This window comes from Euprymna scolopes, chromosome 22 (assembly GCF_053919585.1).
Source record: "Euprymna scolopes isolate OS-2025 chromosome 22, ASM5391958v1, whole genome shotgun sequence".
Lineage (NCBI taxonomy): Eukaryota > Metazoa > Mollusca > Cephalopoda > Sepiida > Sepiolidae > Euprymna > Euprymna scolopes.
Genome location: NC_136503.1, coordinates 103,465,469 through 103,491,746, shown reverse-complemented (window position 1 = coordinate 103,491,746; position 26,278 = coordinate 103,465,469). Strand labels below are relative to the sequence as shown.

Genomic DNA, 26,278 nt, shown 5'->3' with positions numbered 1-26,278 from the left:
TTCAATTGCAACCGTGGACACAACTATGAAAATCAGCACGCAGATGTCCACATTTATTCCCGGACAACTCCGGCCTGGAACAGCTAGTTGAATGAATTCGTTTTTATGTATATTCGCATTTTGACGAATAACTTACCTCGTTCTGTAAAAGTTCCTTTTCACGTATATGGAGTTTAGCATCACCAATTATACCCGTGGAGATGGTGTCTGAAGCTGTCATTCTGAGTTTCTTTTCGGCCGACAAGACCTTCGTTCGTTCCTCAGCCAATAAACGCTCTAAACAGCCGACCCGCTTTCTGAACTGGTTCTGTGATAACACAAAAACAAAAAGGCAAGGCATTTATTCTAAAAGAGTTATGATGGAAAGAAAAATAAAATCTCTTGCATTGAAAAAAGACTTCTAAGTTTCAATTATTTTAATATTCCAATCAATGTTTCATTTAGCTTAATCGCCATATATACTCTATAACTTACTAACTAGCTCTACGTACGTATTGAGCTCTTTTGAAGTAAATACTTAAAGTTTACGCATAAATTTATACTTTCGTATATTAATTTTATGTGAGTAAATTAAGTAATTATATATATATATATATATATATATATATACATAGGATTGATATGTAGTTTGCTTGAAGCATTGTGTGGGATAGGTGTGTAAAAGAGATTTAGAAGGCTGTCACAATGCGAGGAATGAATTATAGTCGCTGTTGGTAAGAGGAGACGAGAACAAATCAATAAGTACATATATATATATATATATATATTTTATATATATATTTATTTATTCAGTTGTATGGTAAAATGTCTTACTTGTAAGCGTATGCGACGTATTCCATTATTAATTTCGGAAAAACTTTCCCTTAACAGGTCGATTCAAAGCATGCTGGAATCGACCTGTTACGCACACCATTTGAAAAGGGAAAATTTTTCCGAAATTAATAATGGAATACGTCGCATACGCTTACAAGTAAGACATTTTACCATACAACTGAATAAATATATATATAAAATATATATATATATATAAAAATATATATATATGTATGTACTTATTGATTTGTAAATCGCCACTTGTTCTCGTCTCCTCTTACCAACAGCGACTATAATTCATTCCTCGCATTGTGATAGCCTTCTAAATCTCTTTTACAAACACACACACACACACACACACACACACACACACACACACACACACATATACATATATATATATATATATATATATATATATATATATATACTAGCAAAAGTACCCGTCGTTGATTGGGTTCAAAAACATTGATTTATGGAAGTATGATAGGTTATGAAAAGGAAGGGTTGTAAAGAGATAGCTTCGAATTTGGGCGTATCAAAACCAAAGCAAAATATAATGAAAGTAAAAATAAAATTAGATAAACCCCATAATTTATTATACCATACCTGTTCACACTGAAACATTTATCACAATATTCTGTGGATCTATATTAAAAAACCTTGTTAAACTTTGTGACATATTTCCATTCTATGGAGGTCAGGTGCGAACGAACACCCCATAATTTTATTATACCATATTTTTTCAAACTGAAACATAGCAATCAAAGTATACTTACGCAGATAGATATGAAAAGTCTTTATTAAAGTTTGTGCCTATTTCCATTCTATGGAGGCCAGGCGCGAACGCAGACCCCACAATTTTATTATACCATCCCTATTTAAGTTAAAACATACTTATCAAAGTATTCTTATGTACATCTATATCAAAAACTCTTGTAAACGTTTTTTTTTAAAATTTTTAAATGTTTTATTTCCATACTTTGTGGACCAGGCGCGAACGCAGACCCCACAATTTTAATGAATCACCGTTCTGCCAGATTAAACTACCCATTCCTGTGTCTCGATACATCTTCTATCATTATATGTAATCAGTTTTTAAAATAGTTAACCATATAGGAGCCTATTCGTGACCACACACACACACACACACACACACACACACACACACACACACACACACACACTTAGCTTTATATTATATATATATATATATATATATATATATATATATATATATATATATATATATATATATATATATCGACACCAAAATTTAAAAATATCAATATAAAAAAATATTAATATTGACCGATTAATATATATATATATATATATAAATATTTATTTATTTAGAATTCAATAAAGCTTCCCCCAACATTCTATATTTCCTCTTAATCTTTTTCGCCCCTAATGAACCCTACGCTAGACGCTGCATCTCCTCCATGCTACCTAGTACCTTCTCTGCTCTTCTGATGAGAAGCATTAGGCTTCGAAATGCCCTGGCATAAAGAGTCCTTTCTAGCCCCCAACTTTTGCTTGTGTTCCATTATTCAATAAATGATCCATTCTATATTTATCAATATATAGTTTGGTGACTTCATTTCATACTCTTGTTGTCCTATTATATATATATATATATATATATATATATATATATATAAGTATTTAATGCAAGATAAGAACTTATATATGTATATATATATATATATATATATATATATATGTGTGTGTGTGTGTGTGTGTGTGTGTGTGAATTTAGGATTTGGACCTGTGGAACAAAGTGGATTTAGTTTAATTTTTAGCCGGTAAAAAGAGTGTGAAAATTGAAATAAATTGGAACTTGTCAGATGTAAGTCGACTTAAAGTGCTGCTCTACGCATGCGCAAATATACATTTATACGGTAAAGTATTTTAGAGTTTTGATATCCATCTGTTCTTAGCTCATATAGTAACGAATAACGCGGAAGCGCTAAGTGTTTTGGTTTCGATTCTGAAAGCACCTAAGTCATACGTTTAAAACTTTTGAATCATTATATATTGGATGCAATATAATAATGAATAGAAAACTAGCTCTATAATTAAAATAAATTCGAAATGCGCATAAATTTAAATTTCATATTTAAGCGTATTTTACCACCGGCAACGCCGGGCGGCCTGCTAGTATTATTAAAAAAAAATCATTTTTATTGCTTATAGATAACATAATGCTCACCCTTTCGAACTAATCACCAGCCCAGCTTCGGCGGCTCGGGCGACAAGATCAAAGTGTAGCATCTGTTCCGGCAGATGCTGCACTTGAGATGGTTTGTGCCAGTCAATGGAGGGGGAACCCTCTATACTGGGACAATTATTATTTTTGGTAACCAGAGTGACCCCTTTTAGGGGAGCTGGTTTTTACCTCACATTAAAAACGGCCTTGTGCCTAATTTGCTCAGTGGGGGAGCAAATAAACACCATCTGTTCCGGCAGATGCTGCACTTGAGATGGTTTGTGCCAGTCAATGGAGGGGGAACCCTCTATACTGGGACAATTATTATTTTTGGTAACCAGAGTGACCCCTTTTAGGGGAGCTGGTTTTGACCTCACATTAAAAACGGCCTTGTGCCTAATTTGCTCAGTGGGGGAGCAAATAAACACCATCTGTTCCGGCAGATGCTGCACTTAAGATAATTTGTACCAGTCAATGGAGGGGAAACCCTCTATACTGGGACAATTATTATTTTTGGTAACCAGAGTGACCCCTTTTAGGGGAGCTGGTTTTTACCTCACATTAAAAACGGCCTTGTGCCTAATTTGCTCAGTGGGGGAGCAAATAAATACCATCTGTTCCGGCAGATACTGCACTTAAGATAATTTGTACCAGTCAATGGAGGGGAAACCCTCTATACTGGGACAATTATTATTTTTGGTAACCAGAGTGCCCCCTTTTTGCCTACTTTTAGGGGAGCTGGTTTTTACCTCACATTAAAAACGGCCTTGTGCCTAATTTGCTCAGTGGGGGAGCAAATAAATACCATCTGTTCCGGCAGATGCTGCACTTAAGATAATTTGTACCAGTCAATGGAGGGGAAACCCTCTATACTGGGACAATTATTATTTTTGGTAACCAGAGTGACCCCTTTTAGGGGAGCTGGTTTTTACCTCACATTAAAAACGGCCTTGTGCCTAATTTGCTCAGTGGGGGAGCAAATAAACACCATCTGTTCCGGCAGATGCTGCACTTAAGATAATATGTACCAGTCAATGGAGTGGAAACCCTCTATACTGGGACAATTATTATTTTTGGTAACCAGAGTGCCCCCTTTTTGCCTACTTTTAGGGGAGCTGGTTTTTACCTCACATTAAAAACGGCCTTGTGCCTAATTTGCTCAGTGGGGGAGCAAATAAATACCATCTGTTCCGGCAGATGCTGCACTTAAGATAATTTGTACCAGTCAATGGAGTGGAAACCCTCTATACTGGGACAATTATTATTTTTGGTAACCAGAGTGACCCCTTTTAGGGGAGCTGGTTTTTACCTCACATTAAAAACGGCCTTGTGCCTAATTTGCTCAGTGGGGGAGCAAATAAATACCATCTGTTCCGGCAGATGCTGCACTTAAGATAATTTGTACCAGTCAATGGAGGGGAAACCCTCTATACTGGGACAATTATTATTTTTGGTAACCAGAGTGACCCCTTTTAGGGGAGCTGGTTTTTACCTCACATTAAAAACGGCCTTGTGCCTAATTTGCTCAGTGGGGGAGCAAATAAATACCATCTGTTCCGGCAGATGCTGCAAGCAAAGATCATATGTGGGGGGCAACCCCACATATAAGACCTTGGTCAATGTAGGGGCAACCATTCATACCAATTGTCACTATCCAGCTCCCCTACTCCCCGGGGAGTTGGTCCCCATTTCCCCTTCACTCCTCACATTAAAAATCGGCCTTGTGCCTAATTTGCTCAGTGGGAGAGCAAATAAATACCTCAAAGTGTAGTATCTGTTCCGACAGATGCTGCAAGCTATGACTAGCAAAGACCATATGTGGGGGTAACCTCACATATCTGACCTTGGTCACTGAAGGGGCAACCCTTCATACCAACAGTTTCTAATCCAGCTCCCATTTCCCCCCTTTCCCTCCCCCCTCCCTCCATCTCCACATAAAAAAACGGCCTTGTGCCTAATTTGCTCAGTGGGGAAGCAAATAAATCCCACCCTTTCGAACTAATCATTCACCATATTGATTGCTTCTACATAAAAAGTAAGAAAGAATAACAAAGAGAGACACGTTTTCTCCTTCACTCACCTCCCAGTCTTTATTTATGATATCATCGTCGCTTTCGTGCTTGTCTCGAGTGCCCCCTGGCGTCGGTGGCACGAGGAAGACGTCGTCACTACCGACGCTGGCATCGCTGAGGGCGCTCACGTTGGACGCACTCCTTTCCGAATGAGTGGACGACGACTTACACAGGCGCTCCAGTTCCTTTTCCGCCTCTTCGGCGCGTTCGTTGACGATATCGAGAAGATTTGAAAGGACGTCGTTCTTGTCTTGCATCATTTCGATCTCGGTCAGAAGTTCCTTCTCCTTCCGGAGATACGTGTCCTTCAGTACGGACAGTTCCTCCTTCACGTCCGTCAATTCAGAATCGAGTCTGTAGTTCTTATCTTCGGCTTCATGGAGAGATTTCTGTACGTCATCTGTCAAACAAAAATCATAATACATTTAGAATATATATTTTTTATTGCAAGCTTAAAAGATGTGATCTGCGTAAAATAAATAGACGCACACATAACGGTTTAAAAAAAATAAAACGCGATCTGCGTAAAAGAAACGTATTGAAAAAAAAAAAAAAATCACAAATCGATCTAAATAAAACGTGATCTGCGCAAAATAAATGATTGAAATATACACACATAACGATTAAAAACGTGATCTGCGCAAAATAAATGATTAAAATATACACAAAACGATTAAAAAAACGTGATTTGCGCAAAATAAATGATTAAAATATACACAAAACGATCTTAAAAAAAAAGTGATCTGCGCAAAATAAATGATTAAAATATACACAAAACGATTTAAAAAAAACGTGATTTGCGCAAAATAAATGATTAAAATATACACAAAACGATTTAAAAAAAACGTGATTTGCGCAAAATAAATGATTAAAATATACACAAAACGATCTTAAAAAAACGTGATCTGCGCAAAATAAATGATTGAAATAGACACACATAACGATTAAAAAACGTGATTTGCGTAAAATTGATTAACGGATATGATTAAGGCAAAATAGAGGACGTGATCTTTACAAAATATATGATGATTACCAGATGCGATCTGCGCAAAATATTAGGTTAGTGAAAAAATAATGTCGTTTTTTGACGTTCAACTTCGAATCAAAACACGACATAATTTTAGCACCAACCTAATAGATGATTTGCATATATAACGATGTTATATATATGATCTGCGCAAAATAAATTATATATATATATATATATATATATATATATATATATATCATGTATAACTAAATACCTACAGACATTAGTGTTTCATCCTTTCGGGAATTATCAATGCAGGGTCTCACGATTAACACCGGTCAATAGATCCGAACCCGACAACAGAAGTCATCTCTGACGCCATTAGCAAGGCCCTAATTCATTCGGCCACCGTTAACGGCGAGAAATATTGTTGAAATTTAAACATTTAGTTTTTAACTGTTTTTTAACGTCTGTCAGAGTGATCTAATCATGAGCATATATATATATATATATATATATATATATATATATATATATATATATATATGTATATATATATATATATATATATTACAATAATAATTTCTTAATACCCACAGACAATAGTGTTTCATCCTTTCAGAAATCATCAGTGCAGGGTGACACGATTACTACCGGTCGGAGGATTCGTATCCGGCCACGACGCAATTTCCATTAGCAAGGAACAAACCCCACGGTCAATCTACACCGCGAGAAATGGCGTTGAAATTTTAACATTTATTTTTTAAATGTCGTAACATCCGGCTATAGTGATCTAATGATTATAACATCATGATATATATATATATATATATATATATATATATATATATATATATATATATATATATATATATATATATATATATATATATATATATTTCCTCCCATACTTCTGGCCTTAATGATTTCATTTCTGTTTGATGAAAACCGGTTTTCTTTTTTCTTTGTTGCATGCTATTAACTAGTTGGCCAGATGTGTAGAAATTCCAAGAGTGATAACAGTCTTCTATTATGTCTGAAAGTGACACAATGTACAACAAGCGAAACCGAAGATGCGCCGCTGTACAACTCATGCTCTCTACCGATCCAAGTTATGACAACAAGACCATTGCCAGCACCCTCAAAATGCATCACTTGATTGCTACGAATTACAGGGATGTGTCCAGAGTAATGAAAACAAAGTTTCTGGTCAGAATTTTGGTCTTTGGTATGGTTTCAAGTGAGTGCCACATCATACCACCTCACATGTTCGAAGTCGACTTGAAAGTCAACACCAAAGTGTACCTGGATCTTCTGAAGAGTGTGGTGATCTGCTGGTGCAGTCAGGTGACCGCTGCAGACCCTGGATGTGGCAGCAGGACTCAATGCTGGTCCACAAATTCAAAGAGACCCAGGGTTGGCTTCAGAAGGAAGGATACGACTTAGTACTCTTCTCTCACTGACTTAAAACTTGCTGATATAATTTCAAATGATTAGAAATAACAGCAAGGGGAGACTTGATTTCAAATATTTTTTTATATATTATATCCCCCCTCTTGTGAAAATAGGGTACGATAATAAATATCTCCAGTATCAAATAATCTTTATACACTGTGAAATTTATTTTATGTATAAAACAAAAGAGGAGAGATATAACATATGAGAAATATTTGGAATCAAGTCTCCCCTTGCTGTTATTTCAGATCATTTGAAACCATAGCAGCAAGTTTTAGTCTTCCCTCCAAGGCTAGAGGTTTTGGGGAAATATAAGATATTTTGTAATTCATATGCAAAACTAGGAAAATAATGGCTGTAAAAAAACTTGTGAAAAATAGGCTCTGGATGATAAATGATCCCCTTTATGTGTGACCTTAAGTACAAATGTCACATAGCACACGGCACAATTCAGGTCATTACTTTTCCAACGAGCCTTCATTTGTTAAATTCTAATGAATAGTCGTTGAGAGATTTGGAACTTTTAAAATTTCAAAAAAGGTTATATATATATATATATATATATATATATATATATATATATATATATATATATATATATATATATATACTCGAAGCCAAAATGAATGTTTAAATGTTTTAATATAGAAATGGGACGAAACTACAAGAAAAGTTTCAGATTTTTTGGAGATTATAATACTATTATATGGTTAAAATTTATGACAATGGGTAAAAAAGAACCTATATTTTCAAACCAATAAAATATTCCAAAATATGCCTACATTTGTATATATAGTGTCCTGGCAGACTAGCTTCAGTTTTGCTTATTTGAGATTAATTTTGCTTAGTCTTTATCTTTGTTTGGTTGTCTCCCTTTTGGCCTTGCTAGGTCACTAATATATATATATATATATATATATATATAAAACGGTAATAAAAAAATAAAACACACACACACACACATATATATAAGAAAAGGAGTTGATAAAACATGTTAAAAAACACCTTGAAAAAGAGTTAAAAACATATTTAATTTCAAAAAGGAAGCACAAAATAAGTGGATAGTCCTTAATCTGCGCAGTTTCGAAGAAATACTTTCCTTCTCATCAGAGGGTAGGATTTAGCAAAATGCGTGATCGGATTTTGCTTGCAAAAGTATTTGATGGAACTGCAAATAAGTCATAGATCTTACTTGATAACAAATAGTGAAGCAGAGGGAATATGGCGAAGAAAAGGGTGATTTCCCGTGAATGGATAGTCTGGTGAAGGGTAAAATATCCAATAACGATAAAGTTGGTTAAATTTCCATTTCCACAAGTAAAATCCAAGAGAATCACGTAATTGGAAGATGGCCCAAAGTAATCCAAAAGGCAGAAATCCGTGGAATAATTCACAAATGAGGGCAAGGAAAAGGGAATGAGTTTAAATAATATTATTAAAAGGAAGATAAGATGTGCGTAGAAAAAAGAAATTAAAATGACTATCAATATTTTCTCTTTAATCTGTTTTATTGCGTCTCCACTATATTAGGTGCATAGCCGGGATCTAAATCTAAATAATATATGTATATATTTTTTACTTTTATGGAAATTGCTCCAGAGAAGATGTGAAGTAATTTGATATATGGAGCTAACATTCACCAAAACATAGTTATCGTAAAGACAGGATATGCCCGTTGGCTTTATTATTGAAAAGATTAACGCTGTAAATAGGAGGGAAACAGTCAGCAGGAAGAGAGTTCCACAAGCCCCGCAGTTCTTGGAAAGACCCTACAGCAATAGAAAGCGGTATTACAATGAGGTATCAAAAGTGGATTAGTGAAGACCACTAGACCAATGAGTCAAACGAACTGGAACAAAAGAAGCAGAGAATATATCAAACCATTCTGATGATATAAAAACCATTTTTTTTTTCTGCCTTGATGGAGTTCAAAATAGACTTTGTAGCCTAGTAGACGATGCTCTTTTTTTTCTTCCCTGCAACCTCTTTCTCACAGAAGAGATGTTGCGGGCCAGTCTCTGCTTTATCGTTATTTTCATGGCAAGTGCTCGTCTGAGCTCCAATCTATGGTCCTTCCTCGCCATACTTTCACCAGAAACACTCATCTAACAGAAACCACTATCAATAATTTTCCCCACTCTTTATCTGTGCCTAAACCTAAACGTAGATTCCATGAACAAAGTTTCTTTCTTAGAACTGCACGCCTGTGGAATTGTCTTTCGTTTTCCTGCTTTCCAGCTGACTACAATATGGTTGTCTTCAAATCCAACGTAAACAAGTTCTTGATGAGCCGTTCCACTTAAGTTAACAAATTTACCGAATCTCCATTACTAACGGTTACTATATTGTCCAATTGACTACTGTACATTCTTTAACCCTTATCCTCGAGTGGCCTCTGGGCCTTGATAAGTGGTGGTGATGCCTATGTAAGAAAAAAATTAGGAAGGCGACACTTTACGAGATGTGTCAGCTGTACTCCATCTCATGACGCATCATATAAGGCCACCCCCTCGACATGAACACCCTCGACAAACCCGACAAGCAGCTAAATCCCACCCCTTCACAGTAGGGATCCCTAGGTATAAGAAAGCCTTCTACTCCAATAGTTTCTTCCCCAGAACTGCTAGACTTTGGAACTCTCTTCCGGGATTCTACTTTCCCAACTGTTGCAGAAGTTCCAGTGTAATGTGAACAAACATCTTGCCACTCATCTCCCTTCATAATACCCCTGCAACTTATGTCCCCGATAGTAGCTCCCTACTTCAAAGTGGCACTGTGCCTTGTTTGGGGTGAAAATTAAAAAAAAAAAAAATCAAACTCATACACAGGTAGAAGGTTGCATCTAGTGTCAGGTACTTTCTGAAGCAATGAGATAATCAAACTATTTTTCTATCGAGCTTAGCTACATATGTTCAATGTAATGTTTTCCTATTACAGGTCTGGGTTGAAAGTCACTACTAGGAGAAGAAAAAGAAACCTGTTCTCATACATTTAAGTTAAATATAAGAATAAACAAACGCCCTTTAAGGATATTCGTCTGAGAGTTCGTGGTATCGTTCTGCTGTTTCTTCTATTGCATTCATAAAAAAAATATTCGCGCGTGATATAAAAACCCAAACGCAGCATGTTTGCCTCTTTGTTTTTTTCTTTTAAAGGCAACACATGTGCACTCGATTTTGGGGGATCAAAAATCTTGGACAGACACAAGGAATAACACATGCGAACTACAAAACATTGCAACAACATATACACACAGTTAATCGAACTCAAGTACATAATTCATGCATCAACTCTGTCACTGGCAATACAAGTTTAAAAACATATAAAACATCTGTAATGATAATAATAATAATAATAATAATAATAATAATGATAATAATAATAATAATAATAATGATCAAAATAATAATAATAATGATAATAATAATAATAATGATAATAATAATAATGATGATAATAATAATGATAATAATAATAATGATAATAATAATGATAATAATGATAATAATAATAATAACAATAATAATAACAATAATAATAATAATAATAATAATGATAATAATAATGATAATAATAATAATAACAATAATAATAATAATAATAATAATAATAATAATAATAATGATAATAATAATGATAATAATGATAATAATAATAATGATAATAATAATGATAATAATGATAATAATAATAATGATAATGACACTAATAATAATAATAATAATAATAATAATAATAATAATAATAATAATTATAGTTTACCACACCAAATCGAGGAGTGGGAAGGAGGATGGAAAGACCGAGGAAAGAAAGCACTAACCAGATCTCTACGATGAGTGCGAAAACATCTAGATGCTTGGGGAGGCTTATTGCCACCTAAAATTTCAGTGAGGACCAAAGATCGCTACCAACAAGAAATCGATGGCTGCTGCGATAACGCAAACTAATTTGTAAAGGTTATCGAAAGAGGTGGAGAGTACTGCAAATTTGGGAAGACTTGTTGTCACTCAGATTCCACGAAAAACCACAGGCTTTTCTCAAAAGGAAATCTTTGGTGGACTGTATGATAGCCAGACAACTAAGCATGTATATTTTTGTTTAACCTACGGTCCCAAAATGATATCGTTTTTTTTTTTAAATTTTAATATTTATTTTTACATTGCGTTTTCGGTGATCGGGAGATCCTATTTATTAAAAAGGAGGATAGAAGATGATAGTCAGGGCTATGACAACAGCATATTCTTTACATTGTTTTAACTCTCGAGTATATATCCGACGCAGTTAGACACAGTTAATCAACCGAGAACCACATCACTCTATATAAAAGCATATAAGATATCAACGGATACACACTCGAGAGTCAAAACAATGAAAAAAATATGCTGTTGTCCTAGCTCTAGTGATAACACACTACGAACATTAAATCAACATATCTATATACTAATTTAATGTTCATAGTATTTTATCGCCTCCTATCCTACATTTTTAATAAATAGGATCTCCCGATCGAATAATTGATAATATGGAACTCTGATATTAGTGTAGCTCTTTTGTTAAAACTGCAAAAGTATTTATCTAAGCTAGCAGGGACGCCCAGTGTAGCCAGTTCGTAAACTACGCTTAAATATGATATTTAAATTCTTGCAGATTTCGTATATATTATTATAGTGTTAATTTTCTATCGATTTTTATATATTATAAAGTTGCGATTCCAAAAATTAAAAAAATATCCATATGACTTGGGTGCATCATCTTGAATCGAAACCGAAACCAAAACTTATGAAGAAAATATGTTTATATATATAACTTGACTTCCTTCAGCTTTTCATGAAGAATTCTTGATAAAAGTATTTATATATATTTAACAAAAAGATTAGTGGAGTGCCATCAGTTATAATCGAAACCGAAACCAAAACTTATGAAGAATTCTTGAAAAAATTATTTATGAAAAAAAAAAAAAAAAATTACTGGCTATAATCGAAACCTATACGAAACTTATGAAGAATTCTTGGTAAAATTATTTATAAAGAAAATAGATGACTTAAGTGCCATCAGCTATAATCGAAACCGAAACCAAAGCTTATTGATTCTTGATAAAATTATTTTTATAAAGAAAAGATTACTAGAGTGTCATCAGCTATAAGCGAAACTGAAACCAAAACTTATGAAGAATTCTTGGTAAAAATTTTTATTACAAGAAATGAAGTCCATTACGCTTAAACGACAGTCACTCGGATGTAAGCGTGACACAAAATAAATAGCACACACGCTATCATATCATTCAAACATGGAAAAGTAAAGGACTAGTTGTTAAAACTCGAAAAGAAAAGGACAATATATTCTAGCAAAAATATAATAAATTTATAACTTAAAATATTACGGCATTAAGAATTTTTTAAAAATTCAATTCACAACATTATATAATCAATTCTTAATGTTTTAAGTTATAAATTTATTATATTTTTTACTAGAATATCTTGTCTTTTTCTTTTCGAATTTTAACAACTAGTCCTTTACTTTTCCATGTTTAAGCTTAACCATATTACTTTTTCATGCTCGCATTTTTCTATTGTACTTAATATATAGATAACAGCAGAGTAATTTTTCCCAGCATAGTCAGCAACTGACCGGATATAGCGCCGGACATAGAGGACGTTGGAATGCAATAAAACTTACTGGAATTCCCAGTGAGTGAACGGTGTAATTAAAATCGTATTCGTTAGAGTTTCTCCGAAAACTCTTCATGTCGAATAATAAAATTCAAGATGGCTCCCCGATAGCACGTGAAGGTCGTGAGAAATAATTACTGAGAGACGAAGCGGAAAGGATGCGTAGCTCCTCGTCATTGTATTTGGTTATTGAGTTGTTTTTTGTTTACTACAAATTCTTGCCGCCTTCGAAGATTTTTTTTTTTTGCTCAAACTTTGATATATATAAACAAATAATTGCTAGCCTTACTCGTTCATCACGGATTTCCATCACGTCATCGTACCGTCTCCTTAATTGCATTTCGCAAACCAGTTAAAAAGAAGTGCACCTGTTGCGAAGAAGGGCGGGGTTGAGGGTGGTAACGACGCGCAGCGACGAATTGATTACAAGCGATTCGCACTTGGTAAAACGCTAGGCTTCTTATTAGAAGCAATGGAACGTAAACCAGAAGAAACGTTGACTCAGAATCCACCGGAAACGAAATCTGGTCAGATTGAGTTCCTGATATTAAACTACAATCTAAATTTTCAGCGAGAGTTTTAGTTTCCCAAATTTCATTAATTTATTTATTAAACTGTTAGATGAAAGTATAGAACAGTTAACAAAGCTCCCACCACCTCTTCATGTTAATAATGGCTTTCTAAATAGTAACATTATTATTTCAGCGGGGTAAGTAAACTACAAACGATTATTTAGTAGTCTTGGGACGATTAATCGGAATCGGAATCGGGGATCGGAAAAATTGGAACATTTTTGGGATATCAGAATCGGTATCGGAAAAATTGTTCCTATTTTCCGATGCAAAAAACGATTCTTTTAATTATCTCTTCCTCTTCTGGTAGTAATAATAAAATAATAAATATTTATTGATTTTAAAATCAATAAAACAAAAATCTATAGATCATCATTCCCCCCCCCTTCCCAACAATTGTGTTTTTGCGTTTGAGAAAATATCTGTGAATCTAACATGTGTTTTTATGCGGTAATCTGGAAAAATAAAAAATTTTATAGTTAAATATTTAAGAATCGGAGTCGGTAATTGTATCGGAATCGGGAAAAATATTGGAATCGTTCCATCACTATTATTTAGAAAGTCATTCTTAACATGAAGAGGTGGGCGACTTTGTTATGACCTTCGCCTAACAATTTAATGTATAAATTAATAAATAGAAATTTGTGCAAACCACATATTTATCGATCCAAAGTCGGAACGCTTTGATAATCAGAAAGCAACAATAAACACATAGTTTTAAACGTATCAATTCTAATCCCCTCTGGATGCTGATTTAATGAAATAATATATATATATAAAAAGAATAAGAAACAAAATTTATGACGTTTCTGAAATTTTGAGATGAGGATTGGTTATTCGTATTATTTGGGTTCATCGGACTGCTGTTCTCATCTTGAGTGTGATTTTCACAACGTTTCGGGGGATGTAACCTCCGACCTTCTTCAGGTGTATCTTGTCGAACTCGGGAATGTTTCTGTTGAGCTCGGGAATTTGGAAGGGATTTTCGTATTACTTAGGACCTCTATCCAGTCATAGCTGACAGAACGCAATCATGCTACCCCCGTTCAATAAATATAAAGGATTCCATTCGAAATTCCGCTAAATTCCCGAGTACGTTGCAAGGAACAGAAGCAAAACTAACTTTTTTCTGTTATAGCAACGATATTTATTTTCGATTACTTTCCCCGCCACCAATTATCAAGGCTGAAAATAACTCGAGGAAAAAAGTTAATAAGATCGATGTATTCTAAGTTGAATAGCGAATATTATGAGAGGATTGAAAATAATCATTACCTATGAGGACGGTGTATGGCAAGTGTTTCTTACGATTAGATTTGAAGAAGTTCAAGTTGTAGTCTACAGGAGTGTAGCACCGTGGTAATGTATTCACAGAAAGGCAGTGGGAAGAAATAGTGTTCATTGAAATTCTGCCTATCACTGCAGAGGGAGAAAGAAAAGTTCTTTTCACTTGTGGTAGACAGACGAGTTCTTACTGTGAATGTCTGACAAGAAGAAACCAGAGATTAGAGTGTAACGAAGTACATTTTAATACACACGACACCCAACACGTACGTCGCAAGGAACAGAAAACAAGTAATAACTTGACTCACTTTTTTCCCGTTGTAACAACAACATTTATTTCCGATCATTTTCCCGAATAAATGCGAACCCAATCCCCTTTCTCTATGTACTCTCTCTAACGTGATCCTCGGTCTGTGTACACGTTCTTTTTATAGTCGTTTTCTTTTCCCTTGCTGTGACGTCACTTCGCACACGGCTCGGCAGTTACATACAGCCACTATATGCGCATCTGCGCTCTGCTACACGCAGTCTCATAAAATAATTATTAGACACGCACACACACACACACACACACACACACACACACACACACACACACACACGCACACACATATACACGCCGTGTTATTTAATAACATTTGACTAAATGAAAGCACGAGGCCTAACAACACAGACGCACACATTTGTAAAAAAAAAAAAAGAAAAACACAGAAAGTTCTTCAAGAGAAAAATACAACACGATGTAATGTGTAAAATTCATGAAGAAACAGGGAAGGAAATATTCAATGTTGACGTACAAATATGATTGTTTCCTGAGAACGAAACAGATTTGTACAACATGAATACAAGTGTATTATTTTCGAAAAAAGATAATAATGAAAAAAAAACCCTGAACTTTGAAATACAGTAAAATTATTGTTCATTTATATATATTTTATTTAACAAACAAACAAACAAACAAACAAACAAACAAATGATACTCGATATCCGTGGCCATTTTGCTAGGAGCAATGTGTAGTATCTGTTCTGATAATACACTTCACCTTTTCTGACCTCGGTCAGTGGAATAGAAATCTTTCTAGATTGAGGAAATTTTCATTTTTGTTCCTATCCGGAGAGCTCTTTTTTGAGAGCTGAATTTTCTCCACATTAAAAACCGACATCGTGTGTAACTCTGCCCTCGCGGGGAAGCAAGTAAATGCGAACAAACAGGCAAACAAACAAAAAAGTATTTATTTACACAAACAGTGAAAAATAATCGTAAAAATTGTCTCCCTAAAATAACAACGCTACATCTTTATTGTAATTGATTATGTAGTAGAGTTGATATCTATTCAATGTAACCGCCTTCAGCCTCAATTATCGCCTTGATACGTGTCCAGAACTGGGAATATGCCTTTTCCACAAGCGCCGGCGAGAGCTCAGCGAATATACGACAGCTTTAGTGTTGTTTGTGGGAGGTCATGTTTGTGATGTTCTTGACGTATGACCAAATAAAGTAGTCCAGCGGGTTTAGGTCAGGAAGGAGGGGGTAGTGAGAGAAGAGTACAAAGTCATAGCATATCTCTTGAAGCTAAGCCTTGGTCTCTTCGGACTTGTGGGCCGGTGCCGAGTCCTGCTGCCACACCCAGGGTCTGCCACCTGATTTGCACCAGTGGATCACCACACACTTCATCACATCCAGGTACAGTTTGGCGTTGACTTTCAAGCCAACTTCGAAAACCGTGAGAGAAGTTGAAAATTTAAAGATGACGTAATAAAATAGAAAAAGAGATAATTGCAACTTCTCTCCCAATTTTCGGATTTTGTAATCCATAGCCCTTGGAACCCGTTGCGTAGTGGATAGAAGCATTGAGTCTCTCCGGTTCCTGGTGAGCACTGTCTGAAGATAGCCGTTTCGATCCTACCCAAAGAAGGCCAGAGAATTAGTTGGCCAAAACGTGGTGAGACAACAATATAAATGGAAGTCAGTGATTACTGGGGATACAGTTAAAAGATTCAGCATTCCAATCGCGAAGAAGGCCAGAGGATGAGTTGGTCGAAACGTGGTGAAACAATAACTATGAAAATGAGGATAACAGTCTGCAAAAATATGAATACTCAAGTAATTAATTAACGATCATTTTTGAAATAAATATGCAAATTACGTAAATTTTATGTAGTCGCTCGCATAACCATGACTGTGCATATTAAGAAGTTCGTTTTAATAATTTTTAAATAGAAATATAGGCTTTTAATATCAGTGTCAGAGCGAAAACAAGTCTATAAAATCAACATTTATTATGATAAAGGAAAGTTTCATACATCAAAATATTGTGAATAAACGTAGAAACCAGCTAATTATCGAAAGTGTTCAAATTGTTGGCCATTGTTGTCCATGAACAGCTGACAATGCTCACTAATTGAATCTAAAACGTTCCTTATCAGTTCAGTTGGGATGCTGGCACATCATCTTTCAATGGCTACTTTAAACTCAGTCATGGTAGCTAGTTTTTTGGTATGAACTTTGTGTTTAAAATGCCTCCTCACCCCTCCAAAAATTCCATGGGGGTAAAATCTGCTGATCGTGGATGGTACTCAATACTTATTCTTCGTCCTCCCCATCTGTTTGGCAGGTGACCATAAAGATAGGCTATTAGGTCATGATGATAGTGACGATGTTGTCCATCTTACTGGAAGTGCCATTTTTTTATTCTTAAGCATCTCTTGGAAACGTTAGATTGTGACGTGACTGTCCTAGGGAGCGATTGGGCTCCCCACGGAGGGGGGGGGGGAAGGTCCAGACTCCCGAAACACTGGAGAATGCCGGGCAGATATGATTTGTTTTATTCTTTAAGTATCGTTGTGTGGCCGGGCGACGGCAGTTGACCCCGCTGATAGAAAGATTGGATTTATAAATTTCATCATTTTATGAAAAGCGACAACTCAATGTCACTTTAACGAAAACATAATTTCGTTTTCGATGCCAACGAATGATGACTGAAAGTTAGAGGAGTACAATTACTCCGAACCGAGGTTATGGGCTTAACATTTTGGTCGTGAGAACAGCGCCTCCAATCCACAGGTGCAATCGGGGAAGATGGGGCCTCCCGTAGGGGTGACGTAAGTAGACGCAATTGGCTTGAAGCGACCCCGACGCACCCCTCACCTCACTATATGAGCGGGTCCACAGCGTCGATACCGCAGATTGAGTTAGAGAGAATCAAGCACAATCGAAGAGTCGCCACCTCCTCTCTTCCCGCATCATTCAACCGGGAGAGAAACGAATTTATTTTTGACTCAGCAGGCTCTGTCAAAATCAACATTGAACTACGGAAAATTGTATATAACTATGTATATTGTATATCTTATCTTGAATTAATCAGTAGAATAGATAAGGGAGTCGTTTCCTTCTTCTGTGTGCATGAGATTGCTTCCCTTCCAGCGTGACAGATCGATGAAAGGGCGGCATATCAACCCGATCGCGAAGTTAAGACCAACCAAAGTCAGTAAAATTCCTGCTCATATTAAGATTGATCAGAACCAAATCTTTCGAAGAGCAACTTAGAGGAAAAACTTTCAGGTAATTTATCTACTGAAATTATCTGGACAAGTACCTCTTACATTCAACTTAGATTTTATTTAATAGTGTACACCTCATGTTTTTTTTTATTACATTTTCACCCCAAACAAGGCACATTGCCATTTTGGTGTAGAGCGCTACTATCAGGGGCAACAACTACTGGGTACTATGTAGGGATTTGGGCAGCAAGATGTCGGTTCACGTTACACTTGAACTTCTGCATGTCAGTACAGTTTCGGAAGCAGAGCCATGGAATGGAATTCCAAAGTCTAGCGTTTCTGGGGAAGAAACTACTGGAGTAGAAAGATCTTTTACATCTAGGGATCTCTACTGGGGGTGGGATTTAGCTGCCTGTCAGGTTTGTCGAAGGTGTTTACGTCGTGGGGGCACAAGTACTTGCAGTTCGTCAGAGCATTCACCATTAAAATACTTGTAGAACAGGCAGAGGGATGCAACATTTCGTCGATGGGACAGAGGCTGAAGCTTAGATGCCAGTTCAGGGCCTATCAGATTGGCGACTCTCCTTTGAACCTTGTCTAGGAACAAGAGACTAGTAGCAGATGCACCAGCCCAAATATGACAATAATACTCCATACATGGGCGAATGGTGGCCGTATAGAGGTACAGAATACTTTCGGGTGTTAGTAGTTTTCTAGCACGGTAGAGAGAGAGAGCCTACCTTCTTCGCAGCGGTCCTGGCAATGCTTTCAATGTAATTGTTCCAACTCATGTTACCTGTGAACGTTAGGCCAAGGAGTTTGAAAAATGTACTCTCAGATAAAGGGTCGTTGCCATTGCTATTGGTGGCAGAGAAGGTTTCTTGTAGTTATTGAAGGAAACAAGTTTAGTCTTGGCAGCATTGAATGCGACCATCCATTTATGTCCCCATTCCACTACAGATTGGAGATCATCCTCTAGTGTTTCTGCCATTACTTTAGATATGTGTCCATTTGTTTTCCTGTCGTGCCTGTAGAGTATGGTGTCATCAGCATATATACCCATCTCCATCTCAGAGACAATTAAAAATTTTTTTTTCATGGGGGATCACCACTTATCAAGGTCCGGAAGCCACTCGGGGATAAGGCTTATTGTGTGTACAATAATCAATGGGATAATATCGTAGTAATAGTTGGTATTGAAGATTTGATAAAGTGTCTTACTTAAGGGGGCGATTAATCAGGAATTTGTTTATGTTGGACTTGAAGACGTCCAAGTTGTAGTCAGGTGGGAAACAGGCAAACGGAAGAGAATTCCACAGGCGTGCACTTCTCGGGGAGGTCATTTATGAAAATTAGGAACAATAGAAGTCCAAGAATAGACCCTTGGGGCATTCCCGCATTTATATCATATTGTAAATTACATGGAAATTATATTTTGCCAGTGTTAAAATATGTAACATCAGTAATTTAATTTCTTGATAACCTACAAAAAAAAAATTACTTTCTGTTAAATTATTGCAAAAATGCTTTCCAAACTCGTGGGAGGTGGAGTAGTTGTTTTTGCATTTACTTCCTTTTTATTGCTTCAAATGTTTTTTTTTTCCAGTCCCCCCCACCCCACTTTTTTTTTTTTTTTTTTTTTAAAACATGTTACCTTTTGTGTAATTTATTTATTTATATACAAATTACCATATATTGGTCTTTATAGAGTTGACGGGCCTTGCAACACTGAGATACTTTGCGAGAGCTCGCTTCACAGGATTACATTTGAGTCCGTGACCGAGGATTAACCCTTACGTTATAACGCGATCCCCTACGAAGGACGAGAACGGGTCACAGGATTGCATATTCATGTAGAAAGTGGAGATAATTTAAAGGGTGTATACATGTTATTGGGACACTCTGTAGATAGATATAAGTAAGTGTGAATTTGCTATTTTATAATACCTGTACTTCGTCAACCTAAAGTGTAGTATCTGTTCTTAAGTTTGTAGGCACATTCATTGACATAACTTCCACGCATTATTAGTTTACTCTTCCACCCCTCACATTCCTCCTTCCCCCTTTCTCTGAGATTATTCTACGATTCCTCCATACATTTGGCATTTCTTATCGTTTTTTTTCTTACCCCCCCCCATTTCGTTGTTGGCTGTGTCTCTGGTGCAATATTTCTCGCAGCACCTGGTTTCGCTCTGTTTACTGTTCACCCTCTCCTCCCCCTTCTCCTCCTCCTACTCCCTTACTCTCACCCTCAACAAATTGTCTTAGGATTCCGTTTATCGCGTAACGCACGTTGAGTGCCACGCGATTTGCTGCGGTCGCTTTTGGCGCCCCCCCCCACGTATTGCGCTCTGGCGTACATATTCCCGTTTTCGAAACAGTACAGCGGGGACGCACCAGGTTACGTAATTTATTCCATGGGAATTCATCACTTCCATTATCGCTCCCGACTTTTTCTTTATTAAAAAGATTCAAGACTTTTCGCATTTTTATTCCCCGAATGTTTTTATCTTATTGTTTTTAAGTACACTTTTTGAAAAGAGGCTTTCCTTTCTTCTGTTTTTCTTGGCCTTTTGGCCAAGATCCAAGTGTAGTATCTGTTCCGGCAGATGCTGCACTTAAGATAATTTGTACCAGTCAATGGAGGGGAAACCCTCTATACTGGGACAATTATTATTTTTGGTAACCAGAGTGCCCCCTTTTTGCCTACTTTTAGGGGAGCTGGTTTTTACCTCACATTAAAAACGGCCTTGTGCCTAATTTGCTCAGTGGGGGAGCAAATAAACACCATCTGTTCCGGCAGATGCTGCAAGCTATGACTTGCTATGACTAACAAAGACTAGATGTGGGGGCAACCCCACATGCCTGACCTTTAACCAGCTCCCATTTCCCACCTCTCGGGAGCTGGTCCCCTTTTTCCCTTCCCCCTCCCTTCACTCCTCACATTAAAAATCGGCATTGTGCCTAATTTGCTCGGTGGGGGAGCAAATAAATACCATCTGTTCCGGCAGATACTGCAAGCAAAGAACATATGTGGGGGAAACCCCACATATAAGACCTTGGTAAATGTAGGGGCAACCCTTCATACCAATTGTCACTATCCAGCTCCCCTACTTCCCGGGGAGTTGTTCCCCATTTCCCCTTCACTCCTCACATTAAAAATCGGCCTTGTGCCTAATTTGCTCGGTGTGGGAGCAAATAAATACATGGCCTTCGGGCCGGGATCAAAGTGTAGTATCTGTTCCGGCAGATACTGCAAGCTATGAATAGCAAAGACCAGATGTGGGGGCAACCCCACATGCCTGACCTTTAACCAACTCCCATTTCCCACCTCTCGGGAGCTGGTCCCCTTTTTCCCTTCCCCCTCCCTTCACTCCTCACATTAAAAATTGGCCTTGTGCCTAATTTGCTCGGTGGGGGAGCAAATGAATACCATCTGTTCCGGCAGATACTGCAAGCTATGACTAGCAAAGACCAGATGTGGGGGCAACCCCACATGCCTGACCATTAACCAGCTCCCATTTCCCACCTCTCGGGAGCTGGTCCCCTTTTCCCCTCCCCCCTCCCTTCACTCCTCACATTAAAAATCGGCCTTGTGCCTAATTTGCTCGGTGGGGGAGCAAATAAATACCATCTGTTCCGGCAGATACTGCAAGCAAAGACCATATGTGGGGGCAACTCCACATATAAGACCTTGGTCAATGTAGGGGCAACCCTTCATACCAATTGTCACTATCCAGCTCCCCTACTCCCCGGGGAGTTGGTCCCCATTTCCCCTTCACTCCTCACTTTAAAAATCGGCCTTGTGCCTAATTTGCTCGGTGGGGGAGCAAATAAATACCATCTGTTCTGCAGATGCTGCACTTAAGATAATTTGTACCAGTCAATGGAGGGGAAACCCTCTATACTGGGACAATTATTATTTTTGGTATCCAGAGTGCCCCCCTTTTTGCCTATATTTAGGGGAGCTGGTTTTTACCCCACATTAAAAACGGCCTTGTGCCTAATTTACTTTGGTGGGGAAGCAAATGAATACAATAAATTCTCTAACATTTACACACACACACACACACACACACACACACACACACACACACACACACACACACACACACACACAAACGCGCGTTCCCGCGTGTATGCGTGTGCGAAGAGACACAATCTATATATCACCTGTCTGTTTAAATGTATGTAATTCCTTCACCCTTAACTGGGCACTTTTCTACAGGAAGGGGTCGCTTTTTTCGCCGATATTTTTGAAAGTAATCCTCCTCTTTTCGATTGTCTAGCCTTAATTTAAACCCACGTCACTTCCGGTTTGGCGATGAGCGCGACAGCAAACATACATTCTTTTCCTCCTTCGCGGTACGGGTTCGAGCCAGCCTGCCTACTACCATTGTTTTTTTTGTTTTTTTGTTTTTGCTCAACACAACCCTAACCTCGAAACACTCGAGTAACGCCGGGCAACCAGGCTAGTTAACTCATAAATAAATAAACTTTAAGGTAACATCTCTAAATCCAAATGCATATCATAAATAAATAACTAAATGACATCCGTAAATTATTTAATTGGAATTCATTATTGAGATGAGTATTATTTATTCATTTATTTGTTGTGGAATATTATCCTCATCTTTTTCTTTTAGTTGTTTCCTGTGCTCTTCGGGACCTGTGGCACAGTGGACAGGGACGTTGAATCTCTACAGTTCCAGGTGAGCATTGTATGAAGATAGCGGTTTCAATCCTTCCCAATGCCGGCCAGAGGCTTACTTGGCCAAAGCGCGGTGAGACGACAACTATGGAAGGCAGTAATTGCTGAAAATGTAGTTAGAATATTCGGAGTCCCTATCCCGTCGCGTTTATCACCTGACGAAGGCCAGAGGAACAGTTGGCCGAAACGTTGTGAAACAGCAACTAAAAAAAGATGAGGATAATATTAAGTCAAAATTAAATGAAACATCCTTAAACTCGACAAAATAGTCGTTAACTATTGTGTGATGTAGTAAAAGTGGGTCTGTATATATATATATATATATATATATATATATATATATATATATATAGTGAATGAATGACAAAAGTCTAAATTCCAAAGTTCATGATGTTGACCATCTTACAATTTATTCCTTGACAGTATCTGTTGCGTAGCACAAAATCAATCACTTAATTATTATATCAATTTGTGAATCTATTTTCCCATAACTCATCAGAAGAAATAGCAACGATCAATCCCTCAAAATAAAATAAAGTGGGTTTTCGGATTTTAATCATGTCAAAAGGCACTTTATTTCCTGTGGTGGATTGATTGTTGCTATTTCTTCTGATGAGTTAAGCACAAAATATATTCACTGATTTCCATAATGTTTTATTGTTAAAGTGTTTTTTATTCAATAAGTCTGACGAAAGGCTGTTTTTGTGAAAATCTTCAAACGATATAATGTTTGAATTTGTCCTAATAGTCTTGAAACAATTGTAACTAACGATGAAATACACTTTTTGTTGCTATCAATCCATTCCTTGATGTTTTGATTTTTGTTAAAACAATATATATATATATACATATACATATATATATATATATATATATATATATATATATATATATATATATATATATATATATATATATTACTTTTAAAGAAAACCGAACGTAGTGCCATGATTAATTACTGAGGGTTTTTTTTTGTAGTTTAAAAATAAACCATTAAAAAGAAACTTTCAAAAAGAGCAAAATACACTTCTAAAGTATATTTCTCCTAAGCCTACATTCGATAAAGAGGATAATTAAGAGGTGGGGCAAGGTAAAAAAAAAAAGAAACTTATCTAGACGTCTTTCAGCCAACCCTTTTTCAAGATATACGTTGCCAGCGGGGGAGAAAACATCATTTAAAAACGTGGTCAAAAGACCTTAAATTAAATGCGAGGGTAAAAAAAGAAAAAAAAAGAAGAAGTTGTATAGGGAATAGGAGATAAAAGACAGAGAAACAATCTCAGCAAATACCAATCAGTTCTGTATTATGGGTATACTCTCTCACCCTCAACAAATTGTCTTAGGATTGAGTGCCATGCGATTTGCTGCGGTCGCTTTTGGCGCCCCCCCCACGTATTGCGCTCTCGCGTACATATTCCCGTTTTCGAAACAGTACAGCGGGGACGCACCAGGTTACGTAATTTATTTTATCTTATTGTTTTTACGTACACTTTTTGAAAAGAGGCTTTCCTTTCTTCTGTTTTTCTTGGCCTTTTGTCCAAGATCCAAGTGTAGTATCTGTTCATACAGAGAGAGAAAGGGGGCAGACAGACAGACAGACAGACAGACAGACAGAGGCTGATAAGCAGATAGATCGTCTGTCTCACTATATCTGTATGAAATCATCCTCAATGAAGTCTTTTCAATCAAGTTAATTATATAAGATAATATTTGAACATTTCTGTGTATTCAACTGCAGTGTTCACGATACATGTCTGAATGTTTGAAAATTCACGCTTGGATTTCATCATTGTGATTACAGGTAAACAAAGTAATTTCATTCCCCTGTCAACTCGCCAGGTGTTCACTTTTATTTGCTAGAGATGGTTGGCGCAAATTAATGGATACAGCCTCGAGAATTTTTAAGTGAATTCTCGAGAGCGCTCTGTGTAAAACCGAGAAAGTTTCATCCGTGTATCCTTCAGTGCAAATTTGGCACTGTCATAAATGTTCACCAATGGCTGAACTATGAGTTGGTAAACGCCCGGATGTTGGCCATTTTTTGTGCCTACGTATCGTATATATATATATATATATCATATATATATCATATATAAATATATATATATATATATCATATATATGATATATATATATGATATATATATATATCATATATATATGATATATCTATATATATATATATATGATATAACTACTTTATTTATATGTAAAAAAAATAACTACTTTATTTATATGTAAAAAAAAAAAAAAAAAGGAGAACGGCCACCTAAAGCCACTAACCTAGTTCTAAAACAGATCCTTTGTTTGATAAAATGCATGCCCATTGGCTGATAGGAAGGGGCGCGGTGGATACTAGAAAGCTGATTGGCCAACTAGAAATCCTGAACATGTATAAAAACAAGAAGCAACGACAGAATTCGCGCATAAGCCTGACGAATCCTATAGTTGGATGAAACGCAGAATATTCAGTGTAGCTTAATCGCCATATATATTTTATAAATTACTATATATGATATATATATATATGATATATATATATATATATATATATGATATATATGATATATATGATATATGATATATATATGATATATATGATATATATATATATATATGATATATATATGATATATATGATATATATATGATATATATATATATATATCATTCCAGGTTAACCAGAGGTAAAGATACCAATGAATTTTTAACAAAGCTAAGTGCTCCGACGAACTACAAACCCTTGCATCCCTTCGACGTAAATACCTCTGACAAACACGACCAGCAGCAAAATCCCACCCCTACACAGTAGAGTTTCTTAGATGTAAGAAAGCCCTCTACTCTAATAGTTTCTCACTCAGAACGGCTAGACTTTGGAATTCCCTACCGGGTTCCTGTTTTCGCAACTATACTAACATGCAGAAGTTAAAGTGTAATGTAAACGGACGTCTCGCTGCTCAACTCCCTACATATTATCCCTGTAACTTATGTCCCACGATAGTAGCCCCCTACATTAAAG

The 26,278-nt window shown here is 36.4% G+C and overlaps 1 protein-coding gene across 3 annotated transcripts in view; it reads right to left on the bottom strand.

Annotated features, from left to right (window-relative positions):
- LOC145243581 (uncharacterized) overlaps window positions 1-26,278 on the bottom strand; it is a 465,876-nt gene that overhangs the window by 70,880 nt on the left and 368,718 nt on the right. For all 3 annotated transcript variants that reach the window (XM_080106561.1, XM_080106562.1, XM_080106563.1), the window contains exons 4-5: window positions 5,106-5,497; window positions 137-307 (exon numbers count right to left, since the gene is read on the bottom strand). In XM_080106561.1, the coding sequence (XP_079962687.1) occupies window positions 137-307; window positions 5,106-5,497 (563 nt within the window). The remainder of the gene's footprint in view (window positions 1-136; window positions 308-5,105; window positions 5,498-26,278) is intronic.